Source organism: Sylvia atricapilla, chromosome 4 (genome assembly GCF_009819655.1).
Source record: "Sylvia atricapilla isolate bSylAtr1 chromosome 4, bSylAtr1.pri, whole genome shotgun sequence".
Classification (NCBI taxonomy): Eukaryota; Metazoa; Chordata; class Aves; order Passeriformes; family Sylviidae; genus Sylvia; species Sylvia atricapilla.
The window spans coordinates 11,146,589-11,159,859 of record NC_089143.1 but is presented as its reverse complement, the minus strand read 5'-3'; the positions used below and the strand labels follow the sequence as shown (position 1 = coordinate 11,159,859).

At 36.9% G+C, this 13,271-nt stretch overlaps 1 protein-coding gene across 1 annotated transcript in view; it reads right to left on the bottom strand.

The window, feature by feature from the left end:
• The window catches only part of ARAP2 (ArfGAP with RhoGAP domain, ankyrin repeat and PH domain 2), a 116,540-nt gene that overhangs the window by 3,329 nt on the left and 99,940 nt on the right, over positions 1 to 13,271 (bottom strand). Inside the window, 4 exon segments of the mRNA XM_066317139.1 lie at positions 4,001 to 4,064; positions 4,543 to 4,578; positions 5,951 to 6,033; positions 10,562 to 10,701. Coding sequence (XP_066173236.1) covers positions 4,001 to 4,064; positions 4,543 to 4,578; positions 5,951 to 6,033; positions 10,562 to 10,701 — 323 coding nt within the window.

Genomic DNA, 13,271 nt, shown 5'->3' with positions numbered 1-13,271 from the left:
GGTCCACAGCTGCATGAGCCAGGGTGTGCCCAGGTGGCCAAGGCAGCCAGTGGCATCCTGGGCTGGGTCAGTGTGGCCAGCATGACCAGGGCAGTGACTGTCCCCCTGAACCCAGCACTGCAGAGGCCACAGTTCATGCTCTGTGCCCAGTTCTGGGCCCCTCACTACAATAAAGATGTTGAGGGGCTGGAGGGTGTCCAGAGAAGGGCAGCGGAGCTGGGGAAGGGTCTGGAGCACAAGGCGTGTGAGGAGCAGCTGAGGGAGCTGCGGGTGTTTAACCTGGAGAAAAGGAGGCTCAGGGGGAACTGACTGCTCTCTACAATCGCCTGAAAGGAGGCTGCAGCCAGGTGGGGATCGGTTTCTTCTCCCAGGAAACCAGTCACAGGATGAGAGGACATGGTCTTAAACTGCACCAGGGGAGGCTTAGTTTGGACATCAGGAAGAATTTCTTCCCAGAAAAGGTGATTAGACATTGGAATGTCACCAGTCACCAACCCTGGAGGTGTTTAAGAAAAGACTATGTGTGTCACTCAGTGCCATGGTCTGGTTGACAAGGTGTTGTTAGGTCATAGCTTTGACTCAATGATTTCAAAAGTCCTTTCCAAACTAATTGATTCTGTGATTCTCTAAAAATTTGTACTAATAATTTAGAGAAAATAATTGGTTAATCTATGATAACAACATGTGTTATCCAAAACACAATCTACAGATATGCAGATCTGGTTTCAAAAGTAGTCTTTGCTTTAGCTTGACAGAAATAGGTCAGTTTTGGGGGAAAAAAAGTTTCAGATGTTTCACTGAACAAAAAGACTTTTTGGGAAGAGAAAGGACAAGAAAGAAAGTAAAAAAACATAAATTACTGAACATTTCAAATTTGAGCACATGAGCTCACAGTCCTCAAGGAATATTATTGAAAACTAGACGGTTTTCAGTATTTCAAGACTATTTTACTGAAAAATCATCAACATGAAATTCTGTGAATCAAAGACAATATCCAAGGCCTATAGCTAAATCAGCACAACTTTCAAAGGAAACTGGCAAGCTAGGACTGCAAATCCATGAAGCAAGTCTCTTCAAGACTGTATTTAAAAAAACATAGTTGTGGAGCTATGATCATACTTGAAGATGGTCTGCAGGTAAAAACAGCATTACCATTAAAAAGCCATCAGAATCATATAGTGATTATAGACTCATGATGGCTGACTAGACGTTGGAAGCTTTGGTTCCAAATTTAGAAAAAGTATTTTATAGACTCGTATCTTGATGGAGTAAAAAATTCTCACACATTGTGTGACTAGGATGAGGCAAAAGTCTGTGATAAGAATTCTCTCCAGTGACCATTAAGAACATTTTCTTCCAATGAAATGAGAAAATATTATCTGAAAGAGCAGCTCTTGCCAACCAAAATCAGTTTATTGTGGATCAAGGCACCACAAACAAATACAATCCAGAAAGTGATGGAGAACCTTTAATCATCTTCTGAAGAAAACTGTCTGCCTTAATTCCCAACAAGCTTAAGGAAACCACCCCTGTCAGCTAAGCAGCCTGATTTCCTTTTCGTGCCTGGAACATTTCTTAAAATAGAACTCTGAGAAAGTATATAAGAAATACTAGCAATGTATTAGGCCACATAAAAAATGTATTTATTCATAGTTTTGACCCCCCTGTTCAACTGCACCTCATGTCAGTATAATGTGCCTCCAGCTGATCAAAGGCAAGGAAACTGGAAGGATACTATTGTGTCCATCTTCATACCAATTAATTACTTCCAAATGTATGCTATGCATGCTCTTAAGAGATTTTGTACAGAACTATTATAGATTTCAAGAATCATGCTTTTCAGGATGGTTTTGCACACAACTAAAAGAAACACTGGTCCTGCTTCAAACACTTAGTATGTACCAGCTTGAAATGGAAGATAAACAACCTCTGGGTCAACTTGACTGCCTTTATCAAAGTACTCTTGTCACTAGATTACAGCAGTACCTACACTTTGCTATTTATATACTCTGCATTGTTTATACTACAGGAATGAACATTATGAGACAGGAAGAAAATAGCAATAGTACAACTATCTTACTGATATTAATTACTAATAAAGCTTTACTCTGCTTAAGCACTGAGGAGCACAGTAATATTGGTTTATGTTCCTCTTAATTGCTCAAGATCATTAAATATCAATGCCTTAATACCTCAAAATCAATTTTACAGTATTTTTCAATTTCCAATCTAAGTTATTCCATTGGCAAAGAAGATGTACTGCCTGCAGTCTCTCTATGTTCAAATGCAGTGACAACCTATACAGTAAAAAAACAAGCTGACTTCCCTAAAGATGGTCTTAACTTGAAAATTGTAACCAGAAATAACCTCAGTTGACATTTACAGCTTCCTGGTTTAGAACTGGGATAATGTTTTAACAGTTGTCTGCAGCTGTATCATACAAGACTTTTTAGAGATCTTATAGTAGCTTTACCAATATAAGGCACTGCATTCTTAAGATTTTCTCTGAAACAAAGTAGTAGATTGTAATAAAAACAATACAATAAATCTGCATCATAGGCACATAATTTCTCATGTAGTTCATAGACTGACAACTTTACTGATGTCCAGAACGCTGGTAAAAAAAAAAGAAAAAATCAATTTCCAGAGAAAATCAAGTCAAACCATAAAACCCTTTCAATGTAGTACTGCTAATTTGCTGCACTGTTCATTCATTGGAATAAAGTTTTTAAAATAATAGTATGAATTCATAGCATTTTTTTAATGTACATGATTTTGTTTTTCTGTTAGGAAAAATTATCCTGGACATTGAGCAATGGCCCTCAGTTCTTTATCTATATTGTCAAAGGAACATTCTACCTCTGCCTGAGCAGAATCCTAGCAGACTGCCCTTCATTGTGATTTTATGTCAAAAGGACTTCAACAGTTACCAAGCTTGCATGAGTTACTTCTAAATGTCCTATATCAATAACCTCTGAGCCTATTTGCTGTGACACTACTCATGTTATGCCCATGAAATGTATGCCAGCTGTTTCCATAGAAACAACAATAGTCACTTCAGTTAAGGGAGCTGAATAAGACAAGAATTTGGAAGTCTTACTTTCAAGGCATGCATTATACTTCCAGCACTACTATCTATGAAAGTCAGATTCTGTTTTAGAAAGCCAGTAAGAAGTCTGTATTTCAACAGCCTGAGTCTACTTTATGCAACACAAAGCTCCCAGGTAATCATAAATCTAGCAATGCTTATTCACAGTGATATCCTGCAAAGCTCTTTGAACATCATGGGAAAAAGAAAAATCTGACACAGATACAAAATCACGTTAAAACGTTAAGCTATGTTCCAGTCTCCTGTCAGGCTGAATTCTTGCCATCTTGCTTACTTCTACTTCTCCAATATAAATATTAAATTCTATTTCCAAGAATGTATTATTTGTCACTCAAACATACACCCTCCTTGCAATCTCATAGCAAGAAGAATAGTTAATTTAGGATAAAGCCTACCCAACACAATGAATTGCCAGTGTTAACTAAGCTAACCTGGATACCAGAGAAATAAAGCCATATTGGCACAGATCTTCAACAGGGCTAGTTTACACCACTATGCTTTTAAACCAACACCCTTCTTTCATGACTACTTTAGCAGCATCCAAACCAGTGAGCAGAGAAGCAGCACTCAGATATTGTGGCACACAGACACACCCTTTAGGTCAACAGGCAGAATTTCCCCCACAAGAGTGTTCTGCAAAGGAAATAACTGTCCTTCTTTACCAAGCTTCTCTACAGCACAGTGGGGTGGAGTGGGAAGATAATGCCAGGATTCAATACTCTTACTCTCAAAGCACTCCTGGTCTTCATGGACTGAGACACATCTTTTGGCATTTTTATTGCATGAAGTATTCTAGAAACTTGGGCACTGAACCTTATATATAACACATACATATTTAATGGGATTTTCGTAACAGCAGAATAAACTTCATTTTTTTTATCAGATTAGTACCTGTGCCATAAAGATGCTGATCATCCAATCCATCTGCACATCCTGTCCATCACAACATATATACCTAGAACACAATACACAATTAATATGAAAAGCAATGGAGATCCTATTACTGTTAAGCATGTTAAAAAATAGGCTTCCAAACTACTTCAAATAGTGTTGACATTCATTCATGCTACCTATATTTATTATTAACACTCCCAGAAAAAATAGGCATATATAAATACTTCAAAATATCACTTTACCTATTTTGAATACAATGCCTGTGTTTTATTTTAAACATGTGCACAGGATTAAAATCTGTCATCCTAACTTTATGACTACTGTTTGCTCTCTTGTCACAGAAGGAAGCCAGACACCTAACCCCAAAAGATGAACTAAACATAACAATTAAGAAATATTCCTTACTTATAAAAGCTATAATAAAATTCAATATGAAAGCAAAGCAATGCCCATTAGTTTTCAAACACTCTTATTTTGAATATTTTAACAAATAAGTTAACAGTGAAGTTAAACCAAGCGTGCATTTCATGTTTACCTACCACTGGTGTTTTTCAGAAAATATTGCAAGTCCCCAGCTGAAAGAAAGATTTTCAAAAATTAGTTCCATAAACTGGGACATGTTCTTCAAAATGCAGAGACTAATTACCTTTATATAGTCCTTTTAATTTGAAAAAATAAAATTAGGTTGCAAAGTCTAAACATGTAATGCAAATCCAAAATAAAGTTGTGGGTTTGAGGATGGATTTTGCTCATTTTCTCGCAATTGATTCACAGTTAATGAACTTTCTGTTCTAGACAAAGGGTTATAGCATAGCACTGCAGATGACAGCTGACTACTTGTCTCATTTTTGCTGTGGCTGTGCTTTCTAAAGGGTGCTGGAAATAAAACTCCTTGGTAAAGAGTCCACGACAGTGTGGAAGTCACAGAGCGAAAAGAGCTACACTTGTACTATAAACAAAAGGAATCACATTATTTTACAGGGATTTAATAACTGCTAGGGAAACAAAAAGGGAGTAGGATGCACAATTGTAGCCTCTGAGGTGAAACAGACAATTCTGGAGATCCACAGGAGACTTGGTAAGCTCTGCTTTTGAAACTACACTAAAAATAAACCTAAAAAAAAATAAATAGAATTCTGCAAAGATTCATTTACATTATCTTTTTACTCCTGTTTTGGACTAATCTTCTACTCATTCTGCACTTGAATTAAAAAAAAAAAAAAAACCACTAACGTTTTCTTTACCATGGCTAAGCTTTGAAATTCACAGATCTTTTTGGAGTGTTTTGATTTGCCAACTGTAAAGGAAAAGTTCAAGCAGATCTGTTTAAAGGCTACAGCCAACCTAGTCTCCCTCTGGGATAAAATCCTATGTGCATTGTCTCAGTATCTCAAAGCTTTGACCCAACAAGAACTAGAAACATCTGAGAAAAACAGGTGTCATTTTTTCACTGCTCTTTTCCTGAGAAATAGTCACTGATGTTTGTAGGGGGCACTGTAGTCTTCAGCTAGGAGAAACATCAAAATAACAAAAATCCTGAAAAAGGAAAATTCTCTGCTGAACAACAGGCACTGTCAGTAAGGGCCATGACTAGCTGGTTTTCTCTTCCCTATTTTTACTTGGTGCAAGTAAAGCGTGTCCACCAATGACATGCAGGATATATACCACAAAACAAAGTGAGCCAGGAAAGACCATATCCACAAGAGATAATAAATGCACTTTACATTACAAAAAGCCAATCAATAAAGTAATTTCCTTGCACAGATTAGTTAACATGGAACATGAAAACAGATACAGGAACAGAACAAATAATATTACAGGGGATAATTTAATTCAACATACTGCTATAGGCTTGATTTTCCCATGTTCCACAATGGTCAATGCTACCTTTTATTGATGGTAGTACAATACTTTTTACACATTGTTAATTTTCTTTTCTATTCTTACTTTGTTGGTGGCTTCATTTTCTTTTTCACTCCAAGATAAAGCTTCAGAGAATTGACAGGCAACACTTTTTCAGGTTTGCTAGCCTGCAAATAAAGTAAGATTCTAATTATTGTACCAGGAATGTGCCAAAGAGAAAATGCCACTTGACTGATTTCACAGTTCAGTTTCTTTCATGGAGTGCACCTCTCTTTTCTAGCAGATCATTAAAATATTTTGTCTCTTTCTTTGCCATTAACAAAGTGTACCAATCACTATTACGGGAAGCAGACTAAGAACTTAAGGTTCACATGAAATCACAAAACTGTAACACAATTCAGAACAATGAAGAGGTGGTGCTATATATGCACATAAACTCTTCAAGAGAGACAGGAAGATGGGAAATGGGACTGCCCACTGTTAAATAACTTCTTCAATGGAATGGTGAGAATTTTCTTCAGATCAGAGAATGGTTTGGGTTGAAAGGCACTTTAAAGATTATTTAGTTCCAGCTCCACTGCCATAAACAGGAGCATCTTCCACTAGACCAGGATTCTCAGAGCCCCATCCAGCCTGGCCTTGAACACTTCCAGTGAGAGGGCATCCACAGCTTTTCTGGGCAATCTGTTCCATTACCTCATCACCCTCATAAGTAAAGAATTTTTCCTAATATCCCATCTAAACCTGCTTGCAGTTTGAAGGCATTTTCTGTTGTCCTTTTGCATTACACTCTTCTAAAACATCCCTTTCCATCTTTCTTCTAGCCCCCTTTCAGGTTCTAGACGGCCACAAGTAGGTCTCTTTTCCAGGCTGAACAAACTCACTTCTCTCAGCCTTCCTTCATAGGCTTCCCTCCTTCCTTTACCTCTCTAATCGACCTGGAAAGCCTCCCTTGGACTTGCTCCAACAGGTCCCTGTCCTTCCTGTACTGGATGCAGCCCTGCAGGTGGGTCTCAGCAGGGCAGAGCAGAGGGGCAGAATCCCCTCCCTGGCCCTGCTGCCCACGGTGCTCTGGATGCAGCCCAGGACACGTTTGGCTCTGGGCTGTGAGTGCCCATGTCATGTCCAGCCTCTCACACACCAGCACCCCTGAGTCCTTCTCGGCTGCTCTTGACCTGTTTTTCCCCCAGCCTGTGCTGATACCTTAGTTGACCCAAACGAGGTACAACACCCTGCACTTGATCTTGTTAAACCTTTTGAGGTCTAACTTCTAATGCTTTTCCAGGCATCCTTCTGGATGGCATCCTGTCCCCCAGGTCTTATCAACCACACCCCCACCTTGGTGTCATCTGCAAATTTGCTGAAGATGCACTCTGTTCCTCCTTCTATTTCATAAATGAACATATTAAGTAGCATTAGTCCCAGTAAGGACCTCTGAGGGGCACCACATCACTGATGTCCACAAGGGACTGAGCCATTGATCACTACCCTCTTGATGTAGTGATCCAACCACTTTCTTATCCATATAACAAACCACTCATCAATCCCATCCCTCTCCAATTGAGAGAAAAGAATATTGTGAGGGATCTTGTCAAAGAAGTTCAGAATATATGGCACCTGCAACTCTTCCCTTGTCCACTGACACAGTCAATTCATCATAGAAGGCCACTAGGTTGGTCAGGCAGGACTTTGCCCTTGGTGAAGATGTGCTGAGTGACTCAAACCCACAATCCCTGGTTTAGCCAGTGCTTCATCCATTAGGCCACTGGGGCTGCTAAATCAGGATGAAAAACATGCAAATGATGTCTTCGAACAACACACAGAAATCTCTGGATAACATATCCTGACTCTTATGGGACAGGGGATGGGGAGGGCAGGGCTTTGCCCTTCCTGGTATCTTCAGAAAGGGCAGCCCAGTGAAACAGAAGGAATCCACCTGGTTTCTGGAGAACACCAATATTGGGACTTTCAGAGGAACTTATACAGGACAAAGAAATGGGACAACAGGAATCTCATTAAATTTAACAATGATATATACAAACTCCTGCACAGGAGAAGAAAAAAACCCCTTCAATGGCAGTTCTGCTGATAGGGGCCTGAGCATGCAGGCAGGTGCCAAGCTGGGCATACACCAGCAGAGTACCCCAACAGCAAAGCTGGTCTCATTTCCCTGAGTTAGCAGAAGCGCAGTGAGTAGGTGGAGGAGACTGATTCTCCTCCTTTCCTCATTACTTGTCTGACTGCATATTTTGAGTCCCTGAGAGAAAAAAGAGAATCAGAAATCTGGAGAGGGTTCAGCAGGGGCCCACCAAGCCATCTGGGGGCTGGAGCACATCCTCTGGAGGAGAGGCTGACCTAACAGCAGCCCCCAGCACCCACAGGAAAGTTACGAAGCAGACCAAGGGAGGCTTTTTATATTGTGAGAAGACTACATCTAAGGACAGACAAACCTTCCCCCATGAGGACAGTCAGGTACTGCAACAGCCTGCCTGGAAAGGTTGTGCAATCTGTCCTTGGGGTTTTCGAAGACTTTGACTGATTAAAGCCATGCACATCATGTCCTGACCTCGGCTGCTATCCCTGCTGTGCCCAGGAAGTTGGGCAAGGATCTCCTGAGGTTCCTTGCTTGCTCCTTCTTAAACAAACTACCTTTAGTCAATCTACAGCAGGCATACACTCACACTAGATATGAGAACTGAATGTGACTGGAAGAAGAAGTGCTGAAAGGAAACAATAAATACACACTATTACAGAAAAAACTAATATTTAACACAACACAAAAGCATTCCTTTAGTACTTTTAGGTCAAGTGTTTTAGCTTTCAATTTAGAAAAAAACACACCAAACAACTTAACAAATCCTATAATACCAGTAGACAAAGCTACTCCCTAGTGTTTACTGTCCCTGGATTCTCAATTGCCCATTCTGCACCTTTCAATTTCTAACACTCCAATGTGGGGAAAAAGAGACACTTAAGAGAACTTAGGAAAACAAGACACACAACAGTTTTATGGTTGGTATTCTTGTGTAGCTCCCTGCTCAAAAGAAGGGTACTGCTAGGATGAAAAAATACCCCTGCAGAACGTACTATTAAGTTAAACAACTGCACACTCCTCACAATAATGCATCTTAAGGGAGCCATTTCTTTGTCTGTGAGCTTATCTCTTAGCAACAGAACATTAAAGGGGTAAATTATTTCAGTCAATTAGCACAATATAGTAATTTAACATACAGTATTCATGGAAACTTTCAACGTTTTTGATAATTGCTCTTGAACAAGAGAAACATTGAACAGAATGTATCTCCACCTGCACATACAAAGTTAATTTGCTGTTAATGAGAATTTATAAATTAATTAGTACATGTGGTCTTATTAACTACAATTTTCCATCTGCAATGTCAAGCTTTCCTACTATTCATTTCTAAATATGACTAAAATTAAACCAAGATTATTCATGATAGATTAATATCTCTCAAAAGAAAGTAAAACAAACTCATACTATTTGATCAGAATGCTATTGCCATTTGCATTAAAAAAAAAAAAAAAAAAAAAGTAAAGCCATTTAAAAATAAGTGTTCAAAGTGCCTCCTGAGTTGGGGAATTCAATGTTTTATAAATTAGAATGACTTAAAAAAGGAGATTATAAAGTGGAACAACGATCCTGTCATAAATTCTTTCCAAGATACTAATTAATGGTTTATGGACATATTAATTTATTTTCAAATATGTGCCAATCTGAGTTTTAGCACTAAATTATAAGACACTATTTTTGACATTCTGGGATCATCCTAATTAAGACTGTATCTACAGCTTCACCAGAAGACACAGTGTATTAGCTTTTGTGAGCAAGAGATATGTCTTAAAAAAAGTACTTCAGTAAGGTAAGCAATATACATCTCTATTTTTCTGACAGGAAAAAAAAACCAGCTGTTAGCAAAAAATAAAAGCACTTGAAATTTTGATTATTTTAAAAAACCAGAAATTATAGGAACTAAAATGAAAACATAGTTTATGATTAATATTATTTGGCTTTATACTTAAATACAAGCTTCATAGACTCAAAAACACTGTTTTAAGAAAACTCCCATGAAATAATTAAAATTGAACCCTTCCTGCTATTAATCATGACTAAATTCACTTCTATGGAATTCTGAGGTATATCTAACCTAATCATCAATACAGGTTTTTAGAGGACTGAGAATACATCTGGAAAATGTTTTGGGGAAGCAGGGAAATGCTTTCCTAGGGTGTTGAGAGTTACTGTTTGCTATAATCTCTTCTATCATGAGATGTGTATGTATAAGAACTCTGTTGCTTCACTTTTTAAGGGCTTTGTGTGAAATATCAAGAAAAAAAATTGCATGCTCTCATTTAAGTCCCATATTACTTCTGCTGCAGCTCTCTACAGCAGGTTTTCAAATAATTTAGTGTCAGCACAAAGCACCCATTGTTCTATTTTTAATTTTTAAAGTTTATATTAATGCATAACTACAACAGCTAAATGACACACACAAACTCCTTCTACTAACACACCTGTGAAACAGCACGACAAAAATCTTACACGTCAACACCAGACTCTAGAAGCTGCCAGTTAATATGAGAAATGTTGATCTGTTTGCCTTTTCATTTTCATACAAAAAAAAAAAAAAAAAAAGAGCTTAATGCAACGTTTGTTGGAGAGTTTTTCTGCTGTACCTTCATATCCTTATACAGAAGCAAGTTTCCTTCCTGTAACACAAAATAACGGTCTTGAAATTTGTTTCCAGACAGTAGTTTTGATGGTTCCTCCTTGTACTTCAGATTGCCTGCTTTCATGCTACCTTTCTCATTTTTCTCTACCAGGAAAAAAAAGCATTTTGTTAGGAGATTTTACAACAGTGGAGGCTCCTAGTTTTGAAGTATTAATGCATATAAAAACCCTAAAATTACATTGGTAAAATTCATTTGGTATTATGCTATATATATAAAAAAATTATATTAATTATATAAATATACACATATATACATACTATATATTACACTTCAATACATATTTCATATGAATATATTCTATATTCATAAGGAAGGCATTCTTAAATATACATGCCATTATTATTTTATTTACTGGTGGGGAAAAAGTCTTCTCTGTTTCACTTCTATGATAACATGCAAAAAATCTACCAACAAACTTTAATTCAAAGAATGCTTTCAGCATATAATGTGTAGTTAAACCCAAGAATATGACATGGATACTTTTAATCTTTGTACTTCAGAGAGGTAAAACATTTCAATAAAGATTTGATTTTACCACGAGTCTTTCTGGATTTTTCTGTTTGTGTTAAAATACACATAAACTTGTATATATTCAGTAAAATTAATAAAAAACTCAAACAAAATACCACCTCCCACACAAACCCAAACAGTAACTTTGCAGTCAAGTTTATAAAGCATTTAACTTTGTACTGAGAAAGTTTTTACTTAAAAAAAAAAAATCAGAGCTATCAAAGGCTTTCAATGTTAAAGATTTCTCAGTGCATTCTCAGCAATTTAAAATCCTAAAAATGATAATGCAAAAAATATTACTAGTATATATAAATTATTGCACCACCACTGCTAGGTATTTTTAGGTTTCCTATTCTGCTCAATTTGCATATATTTTATCACTACTTTATCAGCTTTTCCCAGTAAATACTCTTCCCCAGCAAAAACTTCTGAACTCTAATTACAGTCATTGCCACGCTGCTATGACTCATGAATATAAACTGAAACTCAAACTTAAATGGCACTTTAATAGTTAAAGTGAGGAAGAACAAATGAAAAGACAATAATTCCTACTGTCTTTATGACATAACAGAGAATTCAGCAGAATTCTGAAGTATTCTTTTCTCCCTGAGGTAAATATTGCTGGAAGCAGACTGTGGACATGAGAAGAGAGCAGGTAGGCAGATGTAACCTTCTCCTCTGCAGATTAACAGGGCTAAGAGTTCCTTTACCCCCAAATACTACAAGCCTACTACTTATGCCATATTTTTCCTTTCACCAACCTATTATTTCTAGCTACATGTAGGTACTTCCTGTAGGTCATTTATTTATTTAGGAAATACTGAACCAACTTGTTTAGGAGTCACAGAATGATACCTCTAGCATTTATACTATATTAGTTTCAGGATAAGAAATGAAACTCTGATGTAAAAGGGTTATATGGTATGTTGAAAATCTGATCCTTACCCAAGTACTCAATTGGCCTTTTTCATTAAAACTCCACTCAGTCTTTGAGCATCTGATATCAAAACTCTATTATTAAGAAGCAGCACATGATAAAATACCAAAAAATAAGAATCCAAATCCAGATTCATTTTAACAATTAAAATCATAAATTACTTAGAAGTCCTCAGTCATAAGTGCAAATATACATGCACAGTTAAAAAAAAACATTGATGTATTCTCTCTTTGTCAATAAGAATCTTTATTTCAAGTTCAGAATAGAATACGAATCCTTATCCATCCACACAATCATTTTTCCTTTTTTCCCCCTTTTTTTAAAAATCTATACAAAATGAGAGTAGCAGGATGCTTCCACAACTGTACCAAGCTGCAAGATTTAAATTTTTGCACACAGCTCACAACATGAAAAAAATTCCTTCTAAACTTCACAGCACTCCTATGGCAGCAAATCTGTCAAACACTTGATACTTACAAAAATATTAGAATAGCCTGAAGGAGGAGAAAAATAATTCTCTAAATTGATGATATTCCATATACTTTAGAAGCTAGCATTTCATTAAGTAAACCAAAAACAACATGGGATGTGTCTTAATAAGAATGCATTTTTCAGACACAAACTTTACAAAACAAGCTAAACTTGCTAGAACTTTGCAACTAGGAAGTAGGTACACTTAATCCATGCAAGATTGATCCACCTATGGTTTAGAAGCTTACATTTCAAAGAATATCTTTGAATTAAAGCCTCTGTTCTCAGAAATCAATACTTACCACTCAAATTATACAACACTTACTGGAAAAATTTCAAGGACCTATATACACAGACTTTATAGTAAACTTAACAAATAAATAATATTTGGTTTTCTAACAAATAAAACTTTAATAAGAGAATTTTTTAGGTAAGGAGAAGGAAAAGAGTCTTGAAATAGAATTAAGATGTCCTGAGAATCTTTTATACCAACATACAGCAAACATCTTGCCCTACTGAACAGCACTTGAAAGTGTTCCTACAAGCATGAAAAGCTATGGAATAAATCGTCAGGAACAAGTAACAAAAGAGCTGGAAAACTCACCATTAATTTGCTGAAACATATCAATACAAACAAACTTTTTTCCTTGAAAAGGAAAGTTGGTTTCTGTACAAGAGAAAACATACATCTAGACCTCAGTACAAGTTTTGGATCACAGAAGCAGAGAATAGTCT